Raw genomic sequence first — 24,309 nt, 5'->3', positions numbered from 1 at the left:
TGAAAAGCTCTGGAGCTTTAAGAATCATGCAGTTTATTTAAGCAGCAAGGCTTGGGTTGTATTCCGCTCAATTTCAATAAATCAACATTCATTCTGTATAAGCAATTAAAACTCAAAAAAAAAGCCTTTTGGGAAAAAAAATGACCAGATCCGAAACCTATCTAGCCTAAGGCGGCGGAAGCATCCATTTAAAGTTCTGCTTAATAGGAAAACTACCCCTGTTTGCAAAAATTAATGATTTTTATCAGGCATTTCTTACACCCGTTAAAATTAGCATTATTTTTAGGAGAGCGAGAGAAGACCAGAAGCAACATGAGAATAGAGTTGGCTACTCCGGAGACATCTGCCAAGGACACTACACATTGCTTCTCGCCCTGCGCAGCGTACGGTAAACCGGCTCTTCTGGGACGTGCTGGGTGGCCGACATTTTCCCAAGCAGGAGTTTCACACTTTTAAGGTCTGAATGGATGTTAAACGCTCGGGCCAAAGGCCAGGCGGCTCCTTCTCCTTAAGTAGCGTGGGAACAGGCGGAATAACACGATTCCCCTCCAGGGCAGAGCGTGGACGTGCCAGCCCCTCCGGCACCGAGCACCCGGGGTCACGGCGAGCTCGGCACACTTGCCCGCAGGGAAGCCGGGGCGGCCCAGCTCCCGGCGCGCCCCAGCCTTCCGCCTCCCGGTCCGGCCCGGCGCCCCGGCCGCCTCTGCTTCAGGGACGTGGAAACCCCGTAGGAGCAGGGCGGGCGGGGAACGCAGTCTGCCTACTTCTTGCTGCAATATTCTTCCGCGGCAGAGCAAAGAGTTCCAACCTTCCCCCAGGGTTCTGGGATGTACAGGCAGCCTGTAATATCGACAGGTAACCAAACTTGGGTTTTCCCGCCGCTTTGCTTAGGATATTTTCTGAGATAAGGACCCCAGGATCACAATTTTGTGGCAGGCCAAAGACCGACGGGGAAATTCCTCCGCAGAAAACGGGTTCCGGCCGCGAGCCTATAAAAAACGGGTGGTGCGGCCCGGCTGTCTTTTCAGTCGGGCGCTGAGTGGCTCTTCGGATCATGTCTGGTGGCTCCGCGGATTATAACAGGTATGGGGCTTTCTTGGTGGCGGTATTCTGTAGCAAAGGTTGTAGGATGGCGGGGGAGACTGGGATACTGGCGAGGAGGCAGGGAACCCCGGGTTCATAGGCGTTGCCTTGGGGCACAGTACCCCTGTGTTCTTCGAGAAGCTTCCATAATGGGTAGGGTTGGGACTGTGGGGAGACGAGATAAGGGTAGGAAACGAGGTAGTGAAAGGTGTGTTTTCCCAGAGGCGCTTGAAAATAGCGGCCCCTGCCCTGCCGAGCCCGGCTTTTAGTTGAAACCGTGGCGCAGCCCGCATTCGGTTCATGAAACTGGGGCCTAAGGCTTTATTCGCGGCCAAGGGCGGGAGTTGGAGTGCTGGACTACATGTAGGTGGGATGGGGGTAGGACGGCAGCGGCGCCCAGTCGCTGCGGCCAGAGGCCGGGTGGGGCTGCGCCGGCAACGGGGTCCCGGCGAACCGTTGGCATGGCCCTCGGCAGGCCTCGGCCTGCGTCAATCACCCCGGCTTGCGCAGTGTTAGGGGCGGAGCTCGGCGCGTGGAGCTCTCGCGAGACGGTCGGGCTCCGGGAGGGGAGAGCCTGGCGCTCGGGCCTGGGGGGGAGGGCCCGCTTCCGTGGGGCCTTTCCTGGAGTCCCGAGTTCTTAAGCTTGGGGCAGGCGCGCAGTACATTGTGTGCCCCGCAGCATCAGCCTCTTTGGCAAGTGTACACGTGCGTGGGAGGCGACCTGATGAGACAGGTAATGGAAGGGCACATCCCCTTAATGTGCAGTTTACGGGGGATTGGAGAAGACATGTTCCCTAACTGTAGTATTTTTGTCAGCAGAGAACATGGCGGCCCAGAGGGAATGGACCCCGATGGTGTCATCGAGGTAAGAAATGTGTGTAGAATTGGAAATTATTGAAAGGTGGGTTGGTTCATCCCATTTATTCTTTTTTTTTTTTTTTTTAAACTTTCAGAGCAACTGGAATGAAATTGTTGATAACTTTGACGATATGAATTTAAAGGAGTCTCTTCTTCGGGGCATTTATGCTTATGGTTTTGAGAAGCCATCAGCTATTCAGCAGAGAGCTATTATTCCGTGTATTAAAGGTAAAAGAATTCGTAGGCACTTTTTGAAATCGAATTCACTGTTCTGCGTACAGCTGGACCATAAAAGGGAAAATACTTATCTTCTGGGGGACTAGCACCTATTTGTATTCCTCAAAGTGAAATGATGGCAATCATCTTTCGGGACTGACCTGAAATGAAGAGAATACTCATTGCTGATCACTTGATTATTTGGGCATAATTCATGTTCCAAATGGAATACATGGTGTGAACTAGAAGTGACGGTTTGATGTGGGATCGGTAAATATGTATCCTACTTTTTTTAGGGTATGATGTGATTGCTCAAGCTCAGTCAGGTACTGGCAAGACAGCCACATTTGCTATTTCCATCCTGCAACAGTTGGAGATTGAGTTCAAGGAGACCCAAGCACTAGTATTGGCCCCCACCAGAGAACTGGCTCAACAGGTATTGATAGTGTAGTTGAAAAAAACTGCTTGCGTGTTGCATAGGTTTCAGGTTTCACAACTGTGAAGAATTTAAAGCTTAGTATAAATTGGTCCTACAGAGCCCTCCTTTTAACTGTCCGTGCATGCAGGGAGATTTTGATGAAAGTTAAACAGGAACTGGGTGTTCAGGTATGGTTTGCAGGGTTGTGTAACAGATTGACAAACTGAAGGTTTCTGCTCAGGGTGGATAGGTCCGTTCCCATTTTTAAGTTTGAATGCAGTTGTGCAACATGAAAACTGCAGTGACATGTTATTTGACTGTCTCAGTAGTTTGTTACGCATCTGTTGCATGCTGTGTTTTCAAAGCTCACTGCTGTATTGGCTTTGAAGTAAATCTTGCTAATAAACCTGTAGGCTTTATTAAGGTCAAGATACAAGTCGCAGTACCCTGCAGAAAAAGAACATTAACTGTTCTAACTGCAGTTGAGAAGCTTGTTTTGCTATTTACACCTTCCTACGCAGTGAAAAATGTAGGAAATGTTTCATTCTTTAACCTAGTTGGTAGCTGGGGCAGCAGAATTCCAAGTTTGACAAGGCACAGGACATTTTCAGTGAAGTTTATCTTGAGGCAGTTAGATGGGTCTGCATTTTAAGCTTGGAAGTAGTTAAGTGGTGTGCATGCATAAAAGCTTGTTTGCAGACCAGATATTTGCCATTTTGCTTTGGAAGTTTAGTCACAAAAGCCTGTAGTTCTATTGGATGATAATTAAGGCTTTTGGCTTTCAGATCCAAAAGGTAATTCTGGCACTTGGAGACTATATGGGAGCAACTTGTCATGCCTGCATTGGTGGAACCAATGTTCGAAATGAGATGCAAAAACTGCAGGCTGAAGCACCACATATTGTTGTTGGTACGCCAGGGAGAGTGTTTGATATGTTAAACAGAAGATATCTTTGTAAGTATTGAGTATAGTTTGGTTTTCATATTATAAATAGCATGCCTGAGAATCTAGAGATGATAATATGGTTTTATTTTTAACAGCTCCAAAATGGATCAAAATGTTTGTTTTGGATGAAGCAGATGAAATGTTGAGCCGAGGGTTTAAGGATCAAATCTATGAGATTTTCCAAAAATTAAATACAAGTATTCAGGTGAGCTTGATTGCACTTACTCTTCTATAGCTGGAGGTTAGGTTTAATGCAGGTACTGTTACAATACAACTGAAGTGTTCTATTGTCGTTCCCCCTGCTTAAAGTAATTGATGCATAACTATCTCTGTCTAGCACAATTCCATGCCAAAACAGAGACGCTTGGTCTCAAACATTGTTTTTCTTATTGTGAAAGTTGTGCTAATTATTTGTGTGATGTGTGACAACAGAATCACTGTTTTTAAGGTTGTGTTGCTTTCTGCCACGATGCCAACGGATGTGTTGGAAGTGACCAAAAAATTCATGAGAGATCCAATTCGAATTCTGGTGAAAAAGGAAGAGTTGACCCTTGAAGGAATCAAACAGTTTTATATTAATGTTGAGAGAGAGGTAATTTGTCTAATTATTAAACATAAAAATGTAGCCAGGTTTTGTTTTACCTTCTTGTATAAGCACTGTGCTAAAATTATAGAAACTAGGATCACATCTTGGTTTTTGTAATAATGCTAGCAGAGTACACACAAGAAGAAGAGTAACTGCACTAGATTGTAAAGACTGGGGTGGACCTCTTTCTTAATGTCCAGTGTCCTTTGTCTTAAGATTTGGTGCAATATATCTTTAATCTAACAATGAAATTCTAACGAATGGAAGTTAGAAACGATGATTTTAATGACTTAAACTTTCTCTTTGAAATGCTGTAGGAATGGAAGTTGGATACACTTTGTGACTTGTATGAGACTCTGACGATTACACAGGCTGTTATTTTTCTCAATACAAGGCGCAAGGTGGACTGGCTTACTGAGAAAATGCATGCCAGGGACTTCACAGTTTCTGCTCTGGTAAGAGATGGTCTAACCTAGTAATGATAATTGAAGTCTCTTCATTAAAGCAGGATTTAGACTACAATATAGCTGTAAGTGCTGTGTTGTCGTTCCCCCTGCTCAAAATAAAGTTGTTTCTTAACTATACCTGTCTGCTTTACTCCTGTAGCAGCCAGGGACGCTTGGTCTCATACATGTTGATAAAATATTTTGATTTGATGTGAATTAAATCATGATAATAATTTAAGGTTTGTTAATTTGCAGCATGGTGACATGGACCAGAAGGAAAGAGATGTTATCATGAGGGAATTCCGATCAGGGTCAAGCCGTGTTCTGATCACTACTGACTTGTTGGTAAATCTTACTGCTCTTTGTAATCTACCAAAAGTTTGTATTGGGGGAAGGTTTTTAAATAACCTTTACCAACTTAGGGCTATTTGGGAGAATAAAGAAAAGACCACACTCCACAGTGGGCTATACCATTTAGTATAGTCCATTACTATTTTGTGGCCTACATTACATAATTGTCTAGTTTTTTAAAATTAGAATTTGAACATCATACCCCATTGTATTTCAGGCTCGTGGAATTGATGTGCAACAAGTGTCATTGGTTATAAACTATGATCTACCTACCAATCGTGAAAACTATATTCACAGGTGAGTAGATGGTACCTTGACTTACAACTACTATATTGATAAAATTCGTATTTTGCTTTTCTACTGACTGATTTGCCTGAAAGGTAACCTCAAATCAGGGAATCGAGTAGGAAAGACAAAGTAACTTCTTGGTAGGGTGTAAGTAAATTATCCTTGGGAAGATTGCTCATACAGAGTGGGAAAACAGTTGTGAATGTTGCCCAGATTGTGGACTCCAGACATACAGATCAGGTTGTTTTAAATCTGTTGGTCTTAGCTTATTTTTGAGCTTAATTTTTTACTGATGCTCGTGTCCATGTGCTTTCTCGGTGATTCCTCTAGCTGGGATTTTCTTGGTGTCGTCTGGTAGCAATTTGAGCAGTCCCTGGTTTAGCTATAGTGGCTTTATCCCTAAATAAATTGGAATTGTACTTTGTTATATGATGTAAAAAAAGACTTTTTAAAAAATACAGGAGTCGATAGCAGCAGTTGATGACGAGATGGCGCTCAGAAACGGCGTTGACGTAATTTAGGACGTGGAATCATAAGCGAAACAGCACACTGTTTGAATAAAGAGCGAGTCGGTATTTATATTTGTTTTTCTTTTGTCATGATTATTTGATATTTTAAGATGCTCCAGCCAAGGCATTCTGTATATTAGCTTACTAGGTGGTTTGTATTGTCTGGTTTGTCAGGAAGGTTAGAAAGCTGTTTTGGAGGTAAACACGTTTGAGTAACTTGAGTTATAACGTGTGAAACTGAGCAAAAAAGGCAGTGATCAGGTCACCATACCAAATACTTGTTTTCCCACTGAAAAAAGTTGTAATTTTTAGACAATAGTTAACCTTGCACCATTTGTGTTTACAGTTCCAGAAATGCGTCGAAATGGATTACATAACTTCTTTTTGTTTTATCCCTGGTGTTTTACATCTGTCCCAGGCTGACATCTGCTCTTGGCTGGCCCACTTTGGTATGGGCTTTAAATTCGCTATCCCAAACAATACTGTCATCTACTTTAAAAAAAAAATAATGCTCAAGACACCTGATAAAATCTCATTTTGCAGCCAGACAAGCCTTGATTGAATCCTTCTGGCACTAACTGGAAAGGAAGATTTTTTTCTCTAGATATTGATTAGCAGCTAGTGCTCCAATTAGAAGCACGCACGAATTATAACCTTGATAAGTAAACAGCAGCTGATGGTTAACAAGTGGATCATCATGTTCATTAGTTCATGCAGCATGTGAGAAATAATATATTCTAATTGTTGGTTTCTTTTTCTTACGCAGAATTGGCAGAGGGGGTCGATTTGGGAGGAAAGGTGTGGCTATAAACTTTGTTACTGAAGAAGACAAGAGGATTCTTCGTGACATTGAGACTTTCTACAATACTACAGTGGAGGAAATGCCAATGAATGTGGCAGACCTTATTTAATTCCTGGGATGAGATAGTTTTGAATGCAGTGCTCGCTGTTGCTGAATAGGCGATCACAACGTGCATTGTGCTTCTTTCTTTGGGAATATTTGAATCTTGTCTCAATGCTCATAACGGATCAGAAATACAGATTTTGATAGCAAAGCGACATTAGTCGTGAGCTCTTGTGAGGAAAGTCATTGGCTTTATCCTCTTTAGAGTTAGACTGTTGGGGTTGGGTATAAAAGATGGGGTCTGTAAAATCTTTCTTTCTTAGAAATTTATTTCCTAGTTCTGTAGAAATGGTTGTATTAGATGTTCTCTATCATTTAATAATATACTTGTGGACTAAAAGATATAAGTGCTGTATAAAATCAGCCAATTATGTTAAACTAGCATATCTGCCTTTATTGTGTTTGTCATTAGCCTGAATAGAAAGGCCTTTAAAATTGATTTTTTTAGAAAGCATTTGAATGCATTTTGTTTGGTATTGTATTTATTCAATAAAGTATTTAATTAGTGCTAAGTGTGAACTGGACCCTGTTGCTAAAGCCCCAGCAAGCAATCATCCTAGGTAGGGTTAAACCCCAGTAAAATTGCCATATTGCACATGTCTTAATGAAGTTTGAATGTTAAATAAATTGTATATTCACTTTAAAGGTGCTTTGGTCATTTTATTAAAAATCATTTTACAAAACACATGGTTTAACAATTCTGAGTTAATTGCTGCATCACGGTAGCAGAAAGGCTGATCAGTTGCAGATATTCATCAGCACCGTCTGCTAAACATTTGTCTACTTCCTATAATAAAATGAAAGGTTAGTAAATAAAACTTTCTTTCAGTATGTTGATCTTGCTGAAATGCAGAAAAAGCTACTTACAGCAAGCTTCTCTGTAATAATAGACTTCTGTTTATCAGAAAGGTGATCATTTTCTACAACCACATCATGAAGTTGATTTACAAGCTGAGTTGCTGCATGACCCTCATCTATCAAGTCCTGTAACAACAAAAACTTGATTTTGGTATGATTGTGTTTTAATTTTCCCTTCCCCCAAATTAGTAAAGTCACTTTACCTTTACTACAGCTTCTAGTTTGTCAAAAGAGCCACTCTGACACGCAGCAAATACTCCATCAATTGTCTTTGCTGGTATTACCTGAAAGATAACAGTTTCTGCCAACCAAGCTTGTGCCCATCCACTCTCTTCTGTTCCATGCTCAATGAAGTGGCACATGGCCTGTAGCATGGAACTGTTAGCTGATGCTGAATCCATGCAGAGTTGGGAAGGCAAGGAACTGGAAAAGGGTCAGCTTTTTAAGTGTTAACGCTCATATTTGGGATCCAAAAAGGTGATTTACAAACTTGGACCTGAAATAAGCTCTCCTTGAGGAAAACAACTGCCACTGGGTGACAGTTGTGATCAACGTGTTAAACATTCTCCAATTTGAGCCCGCTAGTCAGTGGGTGAGGAGTTCCCTTTCACCAAGATGCCACTAACAAGATACTGATTGGAAGTGGCAGTGACCCTGAGGGGAGCATCCAGACAAGGGCATGGTACAAGAGAATTCCTTTAGTGATTTTAACTCCCATCCCTGCCTGAAGCATAATACTCTCAGGTTATTCCCTTATTACACTGTCCCTAGCATAGTATTTGGCACATGCTATACAGACTAAGTGTTTATATTCCCCCAATACATGAATTCCCAAAATTCATGTTAAAAATCACTATTGATGGTATTTTAGAGGTGAGCCTTCAGGAGGTGATTACAGGTCATGAGAGTGGACCCTTGTGAATAGGACTAGTGCCCTTTATATAAAGGGTCAGAGAGCTCCCTTTTGCCACAGGAGGATGCAGGGAGGTGAAAGCCATGGATGAACTAGTTTACTGAACTAGGAAGTGTATCCTCAACAGACAATATGTGGACACCCTTATCTTGGACTTCCAGCCTCTAGAACTGTGATATTTTTAAGTCACTCAGCCTATGACATTTTGTTACAACAGCCTGAACAGACTTAAGACAGCACATAATAAGCATTCTGTGTGTGTGTATATATATATGCATATGCTGAAATAAAATTTTGTAAAAGTCACAAGCCAACTAAAAATTACAGAACATGCAGTGCTCTTACCCCAGCAATATCTGTGATCACCTTTTCTGTGACTTCCTTTCCACCGGTTAATCGAGTAGCACTCTGAAGAAATGTAATAGCTTTTCTTAAGTCTCCTTCTGACACTTTAACAAGATAAGCTATTCCCTGAAGAGAAAAAAAGTTGTTTTTTAACCTATTTTGGCCAATTAAGGCTGACTTTAATTAAAAAAAAAAGTAAAAAACTGTTTTTAGCCAAGAGTTAGTGGGGGGAAAAACAAAGTCTTTCCATTTTTGAGAAGATTATCAGTTCTATAGTGGCAGAATTCATGGAGACAGCATCACCCAAAGAAGGATAGAGAGCTCTTGGCCTCTGAAAGAAATTTGCAGAGAAAAGAGAAATTCCATACTTTTCATCCTATTTTCTTGATTACATATAGCAAAGAAAATGAAAATTATGGTTAAATTCTGTTAGTGACTAAGGAGCCTATATATTCTATCAGTGTACCAGAATTTCATCATACCAAATTAGTTCTTAAGAGTATTTGTTAATAATGACAAGTGGAGTATCTTGTCATTATGCAGAGATTTGTTGTTGCAGAATTTGCATTATATGTACTAAATCTGCCCTAGCTTTGGGATCCTGAAATACAGAAAATAAACTTCTAATAGCAACAGAAAGGAAGGCTGAACCTGCAATTCTAGACATTCCAACTGTTGCTCATTTACCTTAACTTTGCCTGAAGAATTGGCATCAGAAATTGTAGCAATACACATCTGATTCTTTCAAGGCTTCTTCACAGGCATTCATCAAAGGAATTAGAAATTACAATAATGGTTAAACAACTAGTAATTACCTCATTGCTAATTTTGACATGTTCTTTATCAGCGATGTCTAGTAGTCGCTGCTGTTGAATTTTATCTGACAGAGGTTTGAAGCGGAATTTAGAACATCTAGAGGTCAGCGGTTCAATTATTCTGTAAAACATTGGAAAAAACAAGTCAATGTCTGAAGAAGAATCTCCCCCAAATAACTCATTTTTATCAAAAACAAATTAAGATTTGATGGAGGAAAAACTAATGGAGGCTTAAAACATTAAAATTTTTTTCTCTCCCTATTTGGGGCTATCAAAATAAGGCTGCCTAGCATCTATTTTTAGGGCAATATACATACCGACTGACATAGTTACAGATGAGACAGAATCGGGTGGTTTTAGACTCTTTCTCCATGGTACGTCTTAAAGCTGCCTGAGCAGCAGAGGTCATAGAATCTGCTTCATCCAGAATAACAATCTTAAAAGGAGGACATGGCTTCCCACTGATTTAGAGACACACACAGGAGTTATAATTCACATATCACCACAACCCAATTTGAAAACATTCCCATCACCCCAAAAGGAAACTCTGTGCCCATGAGGAGCCATTTCTCTCCTCTCCCAACGTTCCCAATCATAGGCAATCAGGAACCTCTACTGCCTATTTCCACAGATTTGCCTCTTCTGGATACTTCATATGAATGAAATCATATGTTGTCAACATGTCTTTTTTGACTGGTTTCTTTCACTTAACATAATGGTTTTCAAGGTTCATCCACACTGTAGTATATTATTCCTTTTTACTGACAAATAGTATGGCATATACTACCTTTCATTTGTCTATTCCTCAGTTGATGTTTATTGGGTTGTTTCCGTGTTCTGACTATTATGAATAATGCTACAATGAACATTTGTACACATGTATATGTGTTTTCATTTCCTGTCAGTATATATTCTAGGACTGGAATTGCTGGGTCATATGGTAGTTATGTTTAACTTTTAGAGGAACTGCCAAACTGTTTTCAAAGTGGCTGCACCATTTTACATTCCAAATAGCGATGTACAAGGGTTCTAATTTCTCCACATCCTTGCTAATACTTGTTGTCTTTTTGATTGTAGCCATCCTAGTGGGTTTAAAGTGGTATCTTACCATGGTTTTCGATTTGCATTTCTCTATTGTCATGTCTATTTTCATGATGTTGATGAGCACGTTTCGATGTGCTTATTGGTCATTTGTATATCTTCCTTGGGTAATGTCTATTCAGATCCTTTGCCCATTTATAAATTGGGTTGTCTTTTTATTATTGAGTTGTAAGAGTTATTTGTTCTTCATCTAAATCCCTTATTGTATATGATTTATATATACTGTCAGTCCAAGGTAGATATCAAAAATTGAATCATTCACTTTCTACAAATTCTTAAGTGTGCTCTGATAAAAATTTAAATATATGCCAGGTACCAAAAATTTAATCTTGAAACTTTGCCACCTAAGGAGTGTAAGTAGTTGACTAAACATCCCCGTTGAACTCAGGATGTCCTATTTTAATTATTAATAATATCTTCTCTTTCATTCTAAAAGTATCCCAGTTTGGACAAGGACATATATGGTCACCCTAATTATGAAATATACACTGAATCTTAAGGTATATGACAGATCTTCTTTTAATAACACAATGGCAAAAATAAGGATTTTTATTACGAATGTACCACAAACCATCACATTTGATTAATAAATACTCCTTAGACAAAATATTGATTAAAAACTTTGACAGCTAAACAACCTAAAATTAGTTATTATAATGGAAAGGTCATTTCTAGGTTTTTCTAGGTTTAAGTAGTTTAGAAGAAAATATGATCTTACATAAAAAAGGAGTTAGAAATTTGACAGAAACATGTATTTTAAACAAATACAATGACATGATATAGAGAAGGGAAGATGAGCTTACTTACTCTGAACGACTTCCTGACACAGTTAACTGGGCAAAATTCTTCACTTTCTCTCTAACTACTTGTATTCCACGTTCATCAGATGCATTTAACTCAAGAACTCTCAATCGAAAAAGTTCAGGCCTATGTGAAAACGAAACAAATGTGAAACATCATAGAGCATGTATGTAACCCAAGTTTAAACCATATTTTAACATTTGTACATATTTCAGTAGTTTAAAATACACCTAGTAAACAATATGGATAGAAGGCACATAATTATTTCTGTATTTTCTCTTTTTCAAATGCATTCAGTTAACTTCTTTTTCCCATGCATTAAAAAAAAAAGATTATATCACATAACATGTTAAAATTTAAATCAATTTTCCAGTTTGGATTGTATCAAACATCTTGCCATGTCATGATAACCACTGTAAATAATGGCCACATGACTTTCCAATCTATGACTATACCGTCATTTACTTAATTTATTTAGCATCCTTCTATTGTTAAGACATTTAGGTAGTTTTAAATATGCTGCAATTTCAAATAATGCTGCAACATAGCATATTTTGAATTATTTTCATAAAGTAACTTGCTATAAGGAAAATTACTGGACTAAAACATGGACGGTTTTTTAAGTTAGTTTAAAAAAAAGAAGATTAAAAGTAGCTCTGTGGGAAAATAAAAGAAAATAAAAACAACTGGTTTACCCTGCCAAACCACTGTTTCAAAAACTTCCTTCCAGTTATTTTTCTACATACATTTTTTTTAAATAGACAAAAACCAAAAGTTGGGATTTAGTCTTTATTTTTCCTAAACAGCATGACATCCTAAGCATTTTTCTATGCGCATAAACATTTAGAAATCTCTGGACATGTATTTGGTATTTTAAAACCACATATACTATTTAATTTATAATTAAAATAAGTTCTTTTAGTTCTACAAGACAAACATTTTAAAAAGAATATTTTACAAATTATACAATTTGGACTGACCTCTTCTAGAATAACTATACTTAACAGTTTCACTATGACTACATTGCTAAAGCTAGTTCAGAACAAATCTAACTGATTAAGTTGCAGAATAATCAAAAAAGCTCTTTTAAGATTTTCTTGAGAAACAAAAGTTGCTATCAAATTAATAATAAATAAAATACTAGGTTCAGAGCAGCTTCCCCTTTTGTCTTCCTTCACATTTCAACAGAACTAATTATCCTTACATAATTGGTGGTTTCAGAGGCATCTAATTATTTTCATGTATAGGATTTCAGATGTACCCCTAGGCCATATGCCTGATATAAAAATTCTTGCTAAATTAAAGATAGCCTTTGTTATGTTGGTGTATGTTGCATGGATATCAGACATGGGCTGACATAAAGCCGAGATAGTTAATCTAGAGGAAGGCTCTAAGAAGGTGGCTCACAGAGATTTTCTGCTGTACCTGGAATCATACTACATCAACTACCACACACTTTGCTTATACTCAGGATGCTTGAGGGCAAGGAGCTGGCCCAGCCACTCCAGGCAGGCCCTGGGTAGTCCAGAGTAAGAAGAACTCAAGAAGGGGTGGTGCACGTCAGTAGCCTCAAACGCAGGAAATTCTATGACCCAGATGTGAACATGATCATTAGGAAAGTGATAAAACTATCAGTGTGACAGGAGATAGTTTGGCTCCTCTGGGTTCCAAAATCATAATGAAAGAGTTAAAGTGATGAAAAAAATGACAAGGCTCCTTGCGTTGTGGTACATTCAAACATTTGAACAAGGTTCAGAATAAATGTTCAAAAGATATAGGCAAGCTAATTTACTGGAGGGGAGAAACTGGAAATAGGTTACTGGATTATTTAAAAATTCAGAAGTAAAAGTAAACTCAACAACCTCATGGAGTAACCAAACACAAAGTTTTAGAGAAAGAAAAGCAGTACCAGAAATTTTCAGTGTCAGGTCTTTAAAAAGAGGGAAAAAGGGAGAGATTTCAACTTACCCAAAGAGTTCTCTAGCTGCTGCCAAAATAGTGGATGTTTTTCCAGTTCCAGGTGGCCCATAAAACAAGAGATTAGGGAGCTGTAGAAGTTAAATTTTATTTCTTTAAAATTGAATTCTGACACAAACAAGTGAAAATGATGATCAAAAATGTTATGGAAGACTGCAATGACTTCCCTAATAGAGAGGGCATATATATCTGAATACAAAGATTTCTTAATATAACTGGTATCATAGTAATAACAGCACTAAATCCTGCTCTTTCACATAATACTATTACTTTTCCCCAAAATGTCTTTCTAATTAATATCTTAGACTGAATTTATATTTGATTGTTCTATACCTCATCTAATACTTTGGTGGGGTTTTCAAAGCTGGAATTAAAAACCTCTTATTTCTGAAGAGAATCCCAGGCTTCTGTCAGTTCCCTATCCCACACCTTCGTTTAGGACTGGGCAAGATTTTATACTTTGTAAAGATGTCAGCTGCTTCAAAGGGGACACAGACCAAAGGAGCAGTTGGATTTGGCCAATACTGAGGACAAAGAATTGAAAAAGGCCTATTAGGGCTTTGCATAGGCTGAAGTTCCAAGAACAGAAACATTAAAAAACAACAACAACAAAAACAAAACAAAACAAAACAAAAAACCCCAAACCCATGCATCTATTAAGTGCCTGGCAGAGCTCCACATCATGATTATGTATCCTGTAAGGATGCCCGCCTGTATCAGCAAGATTTCATCAGTGGAAGAAAGGATAAGATTAAATAACTAGTTACCTTCTTTTAAGGTGGCTTGGCTGCTATCAAACAGGCAACTGCTCTGTGCTACTGATTAACAAATATATTAAACTCTTCAGTATGTCCTTTCACGTATGGAAATCTCAGCACATAGAAAACTAAGCAATACAGTTTATTTGCTTCCACTCTTGTCTAACCCTCCCCCTTCCCATCCATTAATTTTCAACGAAATCAGATGCCATTCTGCTTGCTACTTCAAACTATTCACTAGCTTCATATTCTTAGAAAAACAAAAACAGACATATAAAAAAATCAACCAGCTTACCATAACCTATAAGGATGTCCATCATCTGCTCGCCACCTCTCTCACCTTCTAAGTTCCAACTTACAATGGTCTCCAACCGCTAAGCACTTTCTGGCCTATACACATGCTGTCTCCCATGAGCTGAGGTCTGACTCCTTTTTTCTGTTTGGCAACTTCTACCGCATTACAAGTCGGAAGCCCTCTGTGATCCCAATCTAAAGAGGGTCTCTGCTGTCATTCTCCTGTCAGTCTTTGTTGGACTTGACATAATTTACAATTATTTATCATTATTTATTTAGTGATTGGGTTTAACTGTAAAATACCTATCTACCTCACTAGAGGGTAAGCTTAAGAAGGTCAAGAACCTTATTTGTTCTATTCACATCTATAGTCTCAGCATCTCCTGCGGTACTCAGCATATGCCAAATAAATAAACTAACATATAAATATATTACTGTTACACTGGTAACATACAGCTTAAGATACAAACTATGAGATTCACCATTTAAAAACAAAAACACCTCATTTTTAAAACCATTATTTTGATCCATGCATACCTCAGTAGTTGTAATGATTCATCCATGTAATTACTACATACAATAACTTAAATACTTTAAAACACAGTAAAATTATTAAATAATATATATGGTGCATTCAAGAACTGTATGTAGAATATTAGTCCTAAAAATTGATTTCTGAAAACATGTCTCATTATAATTCTACTTCAAAACTTTTAAAGTAAATCAAGGAATGAATTATTTTCCTTTACTCTTTAGAGTTAAAAAATTTACTTCAAGTTTTAAAAAACTTAAGCCTGAAAAGAAACACAAATTATTAAACAACTGGTTAAAGAAGAAAGTTCTTAATTCAGCCTCATAAATTAAACTCAGTAAGTGGATCATAATCCCACTACATTTGCCTGAAGAGTTGAGAATACTCGCAATTAAAATACATCGTCAAACTCTGGTTTCTCTTCAGATCATCTAAATCTTTCACCTTTTAAAACACATCATGTCCTGCAATCTTTATAAATATTATTATGCAATTTAAATTGTATACTAATATAAAACTGAAAGGTATCTGGATCAAATCAAAACAGATACTGGTAAAGAAAAAGATTTTCAATAGTTTTGTAAGTTTTATATAATATAGCTTCTTTCAAAATATATACTGTTACTATGTAACCTCAGGAAGAGAACAATGGCAGCAAAAACCAAAGAACCTCTAATTCAAAGCAGCCAGGTTGAGGGAAGAAAATCTTGGGAATAAAGCAAACACCCACTTCCCACTTCCATCTGCAACTGTTTCTGCTCCTCCACTAAGCTCCTAAGGCACTTGATCACATACAATTTTAAATTTCTAATTCTTCATACGGGTTTATCTTATCTTTGAGTTAATCTAAAATGTAAGTCACTCAAGGACATTTTATCCTACATATCACAGCAGGAGACATAATGCTATAAGCAGAATTAAATGCTCAATTTTTTTTTTGTATTGTAGTTCAAACCAAATCCTAAAATTAGGTGAGCAATTATACTTTCAAAGACTCTTTGACTCTTCCTCATAGTACCTATCATTATCTATAATTCTCTTATTTATTTTGCTTACATATTTATTCTGTCTCTCCCCACCAAAATAAAAGCTAATGAGCAAAGAGATCCAGCCTGTCTTGCTCAATGGGCTCCACTTGAGTACTCTATAACAATGCCATAGGACAGAAGAGATGCTCAGCAAATATTTGTTGAACTAATCCTCCACTGTATAAAGTTATCAAGGGCTTACTGTACATACAGAATTGTATTTAAAGGAGGCAGGAGGCTATAAAAAAAAAAGAGAGTGAATAAATTAAGTTTTAAATCTGCTACTCACATCAGCTCCTTCTAAAGACTTTTTCAGCACTGCAACCACTTCTTCCTGGAAAGCAACTTCATCCACACATTTTGGGCGACTGGGGGGGGAAGAGAAAAGTTTTTGTGTATTATAGTAGCCACAGAAGTCTCTCTCTTCACTAAAATACCAAAGACAATTCTCTTACATCAGTAATGAAATAAGAAACTTTCATAATTGGAAGCAGGTAGAAACCCCATTTGTATTTACTTTAGACAAATATATACTGAAGGAATTAATTTTTCACTCTTTCAGATGCACTGTTTGCATCTATGATACTTACAAAAATTATGCAAAAGGATTTTATTTTGTAACATCACAAATGCCAACTGGTTAAAAATGTAAAGTGAACACTTGCCTAGAATTTGACAATATGTACCTAAGCTAAAAAGGGATACCTATTTAGGAACCTCAGGATAGGTAACAATTTTGATTAATATAGTTACATATGTTACTATGTTGTTAATTGGTTAATACCAATTTCCTCTATCACCTAACTGGACAAAAAAATGCACATCTGTTCAGTTCATGGAGGGTTAACAAAATAACAAGTTTAACCAATAGGGAGTATAATAATTTTTGTCTTACATCATTAACAAATAATGCTAAACTAAGTTATACTCCCAACCCTAAGATAAAGCTCTATGCTTAGCTACCTAATCAAAAGCTTTGCTTTGATTTATACTTTTCTAATTAATCAGGACAATGCTAGGCAGGGATTTTATGTCAGACAATGTTATCTAGGAAAACCAGTGTAGATTATAAATCAGGGTTTCATATTCAAATACTTGCAAGGGCTAGGCAGATAAAAAGAGTGATGAATGCAGAGTGTAAGGCAAGAGACACTAGTAGGACTGTGGTGAAGAACATATGACCTTTCCAATACGGGAAGCAGTACTCAAGTCCATCTAAGCGTAGTCAGGCGAGAAACTGCATCTAGTGCTGCCTAATTTCCTGAAAGGCTGAAAATCTAAATTTTCTCCTTGTATAACTTCTTTAATTGAAGGAGTCTAGATTTTTGTGAAATTTCCCACTTGTAAAAGTACTGTTTGCGCCAAACATTTGTGAGGGCCTTATACGGCTTAGTAGTAATCTGCAATCCTTTGGCAATAACTCAGGATACACCAACAGTTACAACTGCTTATTATTTCACTTAGCTGAAATTTCAGTGCCACGTAAGATGTTGTTTTTGCCAAAAATGTATAAACAAGCAAAAACTCAACAATTTACAGCTATGAGTAATGAAAAGAATAGATCTGAACTTAAGTAGAACTCCTGACCAAGAGCTTATAGTCATTTTATAGAAATTTTGTTCTCTTTACTGCTGTATCCCAGCCCCTAAAACCGCACTCCTGAGTTACAGAGAAGGCTGTAGTCCATCTATAAGTTAAGAGAATTCAACTAGATTATTTTAAGGTACATTTCAGTTCCAAGGTTCCATGACTTATATAATTGGGTGATTTTCAAGGACAACATCTAAATGAGTAAATCATCCCCCTCTTAAGTTTAAAAAAAAAAGTGATCAAAACCTGTCAGAGAGGTAATTTATTAACTATTTCAACATAACCAAAACATTCTTACTATTTTTCCACCCATGGAACAGGTTTGGCTTTCTTGTTCTCTCCACTACTTCTGGCAGTGGCAGCTGCTCCTCGATCCTTGGTCAATGGTGGTTTAGTGCTGATAGATGTGCCTTTTAGAAATGCCTGCATGGTTACTTCACCCTGACCAGGTGCAAGACAGAAAAGGAAAAGTTCTTTTGAAACCATTATGAGGAGGTAAAGCCTGAAAGCACACTTAACCTTGTGCAAAGATACTCAATAAATCTTTACTAAATAAAGGACATCACCCCATGACCTGGCATCCTCTGCGTGCATTGTACTGAGGGCTAGAGGGACATAAAAGAGGCCAAAGTGCTCAAGGAATTTAAAATCTATTTATAGTGAGGGAGTTATAGAACAAAGATAAATCTCACATCAGAAAAATTTTTGAGTTCCAAACTTTTTGATAAATATGATAGCATTAATGGCCAAAGTGTACATGGGTCTTGATAGTCTCTTCCAGTTTAGTCATGGGCCTCACTCTAGCTCAGACCCTGGAATGGACTCAGCAATTAGGAGTACTGGGACCACTAATGAGAACATCCACTTCTCTTGGGCCTAGAGCTCCACTCAAGGATCTATTTTACTGGCGGAGCCCATGACTGCCTTCAGAAGCTCTTTTGACGAGGAGGGGAGGGAACTCCCGTTAAATTGGAAACAGCTTTTTTTTTTTCTGATAGCACGTTCATTTGAAGAAATCAAAACAATGCAGAAAAGCGAGTTTTAAAAATTCACACAAAATCTCACCCAGAAGATAAGGACTAACATTCAGGTGAACATTCTTCCAGGCAGTAGAAGGCTGTTTTAGGAGAGAGCTTGTCTGAAAATTCCCAGCATTAGTGGCAATTATATTTTCCTTCACTGCTGTATTCCCAGTGCCTAGAGCAGTGACTGGTACATGATAGACGTGCCGTTAAGAGTTGGTGACTGTATTACCACGTATGAGACTCAGTTTCCCCTTCTGTAAAATAAGCTAAGGCCTATTCGTAAGGCAACTGAGTTAAATGAAAGAATTGTGTAAACAACAGTTCTGTGGTTGGCATATGCGTATATAATCAATAAATCAAATAAGTTGTTAGTATCTGTAAACACTAAAGGTTTAGTGCAAACTTATTAAAAATAATAATAATAATAATAAGGTTTTTAACGTTATTGGATTACTCCATCCCCGCCAGAGGCTGCCAAAAAGTAACACCGCCCAAAGCAGGGCTCTGAGAGATGCTGCGCTGAGCCACCGTTACACGAAGGGGTGCGCAATGCGTAGAAGGCGGCGAGACCGGAGCGCTGGTCCAGCCCCTGTGTGCGCTTCGACGGCAATGGAAAATATCACAGGGAGAAGAGAAGGCGAAGGCGACCCCCGCAATGTCTCCGGCCGGTCACCTGTTCTCCCCGGCTCCCCGTGCGTGTTCCCGGGGCACTGCCTGGGCCTTTCAGTCACTCGTCTCCGGAACGAAGACGCCGCCGGCTCGTTCCTGGGGTTTCCGGGACAGGGGAAGGGCGAGGAGGTCTCGAAGTTTCAGCTCGGTCCCCCAAGATGAAAATATCAGGCCCCGAGCCGCCGACCGAGGACACTTAAGATTGTCTCCCCCGTCAGTACAGGCCCCACTTTCCCGCCACCGAACGGCGGGCGCAGGGGAGGGCGGGAATACGCAGTACGTCACACGTCATTTCCGGTGCCCAGAGCGCCCCACCTTAAGGGAGCCGGTTCTTCCTATTCCGTGGTATTTAAGCAAACGAGATACGGCATTTTAGGGATGTAGACACTGGATAGGAACCACTGCGGATCACTCTGTCCCCGTGCATCCCTCCGACCGGATGCTGCAGGGCCAGGGAACTTGAGCGCGGCCGTCCCCGAAGAGACGCTGGGGCCGCAGACCGGCGCGTTCAGCCGACCGGAGCGGGAAGGGCTAGACGGGTGCTCACTCGGGAGGGGGAGGGTTCGTAAGGGCCTCGGATCCCGGAGGTCCTCTCTCTTTGTAGGTACGAGTCTGTAGAACCTGTACCGTACTGTTAATTCATTGGCAGCCATGGTGGGGGGGGGGGTCACCGGCATTTTTGCGGTGACACAATTTGGCTTGCAACCTGCTTCACCCCCCAAATGACGGGGGAGGCGTTTGTCCTTCGCCAGAAGAGGGCGCGCTGAAGATCCCTGTCCTCTCCCTTCCCATTCGTTGTCGCGGAGTAAACCGTGTGCGCTTCAAGGGCAGCGATCTCTGAAGATGCCTTTCTTTGCCCTTTTGGGTGCATATCGCTTATACCTCTATTTGTGTCTGCCCGTCGGTAAGAGGGAGGATCTTGCCGTGCAGCTATGGTCAGCTCATCCCAGAGCCCTGACCAGAAATCTGGTGGCGCAGACGCTCAATTAAAGTTAAATGATTGATAATGTTTACTGCGACCAGGGTGCACGCAGTGTGTGCTCTAGGCAAGTGTTCGAGGCCACCCTTTTTAACTTTATGCATTTGTCTAAGCTCTGGATTTTTCCTAAATGTTTTTGAAATCGGACCCTTTTGAAATATTACCTTAACTGCAGGCCTTTACTAATTACCGTAACCCGCAAGGTTGATCTGGGTCTTCTCCAAGTGAATGACCAAGTTTTATTTGGCACAAACTCGACATGATACTTTGTTAACTTTGTAAGTTTATTCATCTGCCTTTCAACAAATGCTTATGGAATGCCCATACATTCTGGGGATACAGCAGGGAACAAGTGGAAGGTCTTTGCCCTCAGGTAGCTTTACAGCCTAGGAGGGTGACAGGCAGTGCGATAGATGTGTGTTACGCAGAGGATGTAGGGGGCTCTGAGTACATACGTTCCAGGCCTAACCTAATCAAGGGGTTAACCAAATCAACTAAGGGTGCTTCATGCTATCTTGTAACTCCCACAGGCAAGGCCTAGTACAATCTCTGAATAGGATAAAAAGCACACAGGTTACCTATCTGGTTACTGGCTTACATTGTCATAACTCATCAAAATGTTCATTTACTGTTTGTACATTTTATTGTATGTAAATTATATCTCAGTGCAGTTTATAAACCAAAGATCTGTGAAGGTAGGTGGTATTCATTTGCTACCTAAACACCTGAACCACACAGAGGGAGATATAATCACATTTTACAAAGGAGACTCAGCCTTAGATGGAGAAGGTTAACGGCAAATAAGCAAAGCCAGAATCCACATCTGGGACTGACTCTGGAGTTAAAGCTTGTATTAGTCACTGGGCAGGTGCAAGGCTGGCATGGAGGTGCCTTTATCCTAAGTAGAAAAAAAGACCTGAGTGGTAGACTGTTTGAGCAATTGGTTTAGAAAATGTCCCATATTCCTCCAGTATATTCAGCCTTTTGATGGAGTGAAAGAATTAGTGATTAGAAGAGCCTCGCCTGTATTTCAGTCTCCACTTGCCCCCTCAGCTGGCCATTCTATTCTTGAACACAACTAACAGGTAGCATTCTAACCCAGGTATTTTGTGAGTTTATCTGTGCCTGAAGTACTATCTCTGTCACCAGAACAAGAAATGTCATTATCTAAATACGTAGTGTTTTTTTTGTATTATACATGGGTGCACATGTGATAAAACCAGTTAATAAATTTGTCTTTACTGTTTTTTAACGGATATTCATTCAGTTACTATTATGTGGAGATTTGTGAAGTTTTTTCACTATTATAAAAGGGCTTTCAAAAGTTGAGTACAACTTTACTTAGTGTGTTGCCAAGACAGAACTGTACCTGGATTATGATGTATGGGTCCACTAGAAAAGGAAAAGACTTGGATGGTAAATAAAAGAAGACTGCTGTCAGGAGTGGGAGGAGTTAGACAGTGGGTGACTGTGTCAATTTTAAAAAAGGAAGTGCAGGTGCAGTGGATGTTCTGGTGTGCCACCTTTTAGGACTGAGACACTCACTTCCCTAGGTGACAGCTCTCAGCTTAGTTCTCTCTAGCAATTGTCCTCAGCCAAACAGAGCCACTTTGCCCAAAGTCTCAGTCCTTCCTTGAGGCAGCCCACCTCCAAGGACCAGACTAGGAGAGGTATAAAGTCTTAGCCCCTTTGCCTTATGTGGCACAATTCATGGATTGTCCCAGCCCCAGATCTCTGAGCACTTGCATCACAGTACAACCTCTGACCAGTCCTGCTTCTCTGACCCCTCTCAGCTTTTGGTCCCAAGAATTACCAACTAATTAAAAACCTGTATGTAAACTTCAAAATCTCAGAATCTGTTTCCTAAAGAATTCAGCCCATAGGATTCTTACAAGACGTGGTCTTAGAAAAAGACTCAGATGAAATTTTGAAGTTGGATCATTCTACCAGCCTTCTGGTAATGAGCGTCCCATCTCTGGTGGTAGTGGTGCACGGACAGCCCCTGGAATGTATGGCAATTGGTAAAACTTTCACCAGTGGCAAACAGGAATGGGATGCCAGTGGAAGGGAACGTCCCAACAGATGCAATATCCCAGATGTTTAGGAAACAGTAACTATAAGAACTTTGGAGTTGGATGGCCATTGGGGGGGCCTCATTAATTAAATAATGAAAGCCAGTGAAAGACTGAGGGTGATTAATTGCCAATTCCAGACCAAATGTGAAAGCTAAAGGGTCTATTTGGCAGCATATGAAATGATACACATATCCTGCAGCTGGAGAGCTAAGAAGGTAAAAGACCTGTACTCGGAAAACTACAAGGCACTGATGAAAGAAATTAAAGATGACACAAACAGATGGAAAGATATACTGTATTCTTGGACTGGAAGAACTAATATTCTTAAAATGACCATACTACCCAAGGCAATCTACAGATTCAATGCAATGCCTATCAAAGTACCAGTAACATTTTTCACAGAACTAGAACAAATCATTTTAAAATTTGTATGGATCAAAAGACCTCCAATAGCCAAAACAACCTTGAGAAAGAAGAACGGAGCTAGAGGCATCATGCTCCTTGGCTTCAGACCATACTACAAAGTAATCGAAATAATATGGTACTGGCACTAAAACAGACACATAGATCAATGGGATAGAATAGAGAGCCCAGAAATAAACCCATGTACTTATGGTCAATTAACTTATGACAAAGGAGGCAAGGACAACAGAGAAAAGACAGTCTCTTCAATAAGTGGTGCTGGGAAAACTGGACAGCTACATGTAAAAGAATGAAATTAGGACAGTCACTAGCACCATATACAAAAATAACCTCAAAATGGATTAAAGACCTAAATGTAAGACCGGATACTATAAAACTCCTAGAGGAAAGCACAGGCAGAATACTCTTTGACATAAATCACAGCAATTTCTTTTTTTGATCCAAAGGAAACAAAAGCAAAAAATAAATAAATAAACAAATGGGGCCAGGCACCATTCTTGATGGACGTACATAATACTAAACCTCTAAAATTGATATTGTTATCTTCATTTTTAGGTGAAAAAGTGATGCTTGTGACCTGTCAAGAACAAATCATGACTGTGCCGAGGGCCTGACTGCGATGAATAATCACTGGCTGGCTGGCTGGCACTTTCAAGTCAGTTTCCTCCCCTGGAAAACGAGAAGCTTTGACTAAGAAATGTTCTCTAAGGTTTTGTCTGATTCTAAGAATTCCTCGACTAGGAGCTATAGGAGTTCCAGAAGTGCAGAGATTTTGTGTCTGCCACCATGTAGCCCAGGGTCCAATGGAAGCACTGAGGGCACACAGAGTGGGAGGCAGTGTGTTAGAGCAGATGGCCTCAAAGGGACATCATGGCAGGGATCTGCGTGATTTTCACCACCTCCCACAAAACCCCTTTCTCCTCCCTGTCCTCTTCTTTATCTGTTTTTCCTTTCCCATGTCCCTACCATTTCCCTTCTGCTTCTTTTTCTCTGGTGCTTTTCCAGCTGTGAGTTTAACCCATTAGTAGGTCATAAAATCAACTCAGTGGATCTGGACCAGCATTTTAAAAAAGTGAATTAACACAAACTGTTAAAGGGTATCAATCACAGTGAGGGTAATATTGTGTAAAACTTGTTTTAATATGTGTCTGCATGTGCCTGTACCCTACGTCAAGATATAAACTCTGTATTTTGTTTTATGACATTAGAAAATGCCCCGCTCTAGACAAGTGGGGGCCCCCACCCTCACCTGTGGGACCAGAAGCCAAGGGGGCCACGTGCACTAACAATCCCCAGCAGGGAAGTGGCATCTAGGACTTGTCAGTGCTTCAAGGGTTGGTACTCTTTCCAGCTCAGGCCTTGTCTGGAGGCAGGGAATGGCCCTGATGACCCCAAAATAACGTAGTCAACCCGCCGCCAGGTGTGCGGGAGCGCCGCTGTGCCAGCCCTGGGCCCGGCTGAAGCACCACCGCCCAGTCCCGGCCCAACCTGCAGGATCCGCAGGAGAGAGGGGAAAGCAGCC

General features: G+C 39.8%; 2 protein-coding genes and 5 non-coding genes across 12 annotated transcripts; 6 read left to right on the top strand and 1 right to left on the bottom strand.

Moving 5' to 3' along the window:
* The first annotated feature begins 970 nt into the window (after positions 1–970).
* EIF4A2 (eukaryotic translation initiation factor 4A2) lies at positions 971–7,249 on the top strand. Of its 4 annotated transcripts, none has more exons than XR_006726463.2 (12): positions 978–1,083; positions 1,900–1,948; positions 2,037–2,169; positions 2,454–2,593; positions 3,361–3,529; positions 3,616–3,725; positions 3,969–4,112; positions 4,424–4,561; positions 4,808–4,897; positions 5,121–5,200; positions 5,653–5,763; positions 6,467–6,606. XR_006726463.2 is itself a non-coding variant. In XM_010959215.3 (11 exons), exons 1-11 carry the CDS (start codon positions 1,055–1,057, stop codon positions 6,609–6,611), a joined length of 1,224 nt encoding a protein of 407 aa, XP_010957517.1. In that variant the 5' UTR covers positions 971–1,054; the 3' UTR covers positions 6,612–7,249. The 4 variants fall into 4 exon arrangements, 2 of the variants coding, with proteins under 2 accessions (XP_010957517.1, XP_010957516.1); XR_006726464.2 differs by having other exon boundaries at positions 5,653–5,759; positions 6,467–6,588; XM_010959215.3 differs by lacking the exon at positions 5,653–5,763 and having other exon boundaries at positions 971–1,083; positions 1,903–1,948; positions 6,467–7,249.
* LOC123618141 (small nucleolar RNA SNORD2) lies at positions 2,284–2,352 on the top strand. The gene has a single exon (XR_006726546.1). It is a non-coding gene; the product is annotated as a small nucleolar RNA SNORD2 (small nucleolar RNA).
* On the top strand, positions 3,772–3,898 carry LOC123618145 (small nucleolar RNA SNORA63). The gene has a single exon (XR_006726549.1). It is a non-coding gene; the product is annotated as a small nucleolar RNA SNORA63 (small nucleolar RNA).
* LOC123618140 (small nucleolar RNA SNORA81) lies at positions 4,161–4,338 on the top strand. Its single transcript, XR_006726545.1, has one exon. It is a non-coding gene; the product is annotated as a small nucleolar RNA SNORA81 (small nucleolar RNA).
* On the top strand, positions 4,609–4,739 carry LOC123618144 (small nucleolar RNA SNORA63). The gene has a single exon (XR_006726548.1). It is a non-coding gene; the product is annotated as a small nucleolar RNA SNORA63 (small nucleolar RNA).
* LOC123618138 (small nucleolar RNA SNORA4) lies at positions 4,922–5,061 on the top strand. The gene has a single exon (XR_006726543.1). It is a non-coding gene; the product is annotated as a small nucleolar RNA SNORA4 (small nucleolar RNA).
* RFC4 (replication factor C subunit 4) lies at positions 7,244–19,570 on the bottom strand. 3 transcript variants are annotated; one of them, XM_045519765.2, is made up of 12 exons: positions 19,315–19,570; positions 18,682–18,825; positions 17,915–18,057; positions 16,316–16,394; positions 13,406–13,485; positions 11,444–11,563; positions 9,853–9,996; positions 9,536–9,656; positions 8,721–8,846; positions 7,666–7,746; positions 7,472–7,588; positions 7,244–7,391 (listed from the first exon to the last, which is right to left on the bottom strand). In XM_045519765.2, exons 2-12 carry the CDS (start codon positions 18,700–18,702, stop codon positions 7,296–7,298), a joined length of 1,128 nt encoding a protein of 375 aa, XP_045375721.1. In that variant the 5' UTR covers positions 18,703–18,825; positions 19,315–19,570; the 3' UTR covers positions 7,244–7,295. The 3 variants fall into 3 exon arrangements, with proteins under 3 accessions (XP_045375721.1, XP_045375720.1, XP_010957514.1); XM_045519764.2 differs by having other exon boundaries at positions 18,682–18,733; XM_010959212.3 differs by lacking the exon at positions 18,682–18,825 and having other exon boundaries at positions 19,315–19,569.
* Between the last annotated feature and the right edge of the window lie 4,739 nt (positions 19,571–24,309).

Source organism: Camelus bactrianus, chromosome 1 (assembly GCF_048773025.1).
Source record: "Camelus bactrianus isolate YW-2024 breed Bactrian camel chromosome 1, ASM4877302v1, whole genome shotgun sequence".
NCBI classification, from domain to species: domain Eukaryota; kingdom Metazoa; phylum Chordata; class Mammalia; order Artiodactyla; family Camelidae; genus Camelus; species Camelus bactrianus.
The sequence above is the reverse complement of the archived record's forward strand: the minus strand, read 5'-3'. Positions and strand labels throughout refer to the sequence as shown.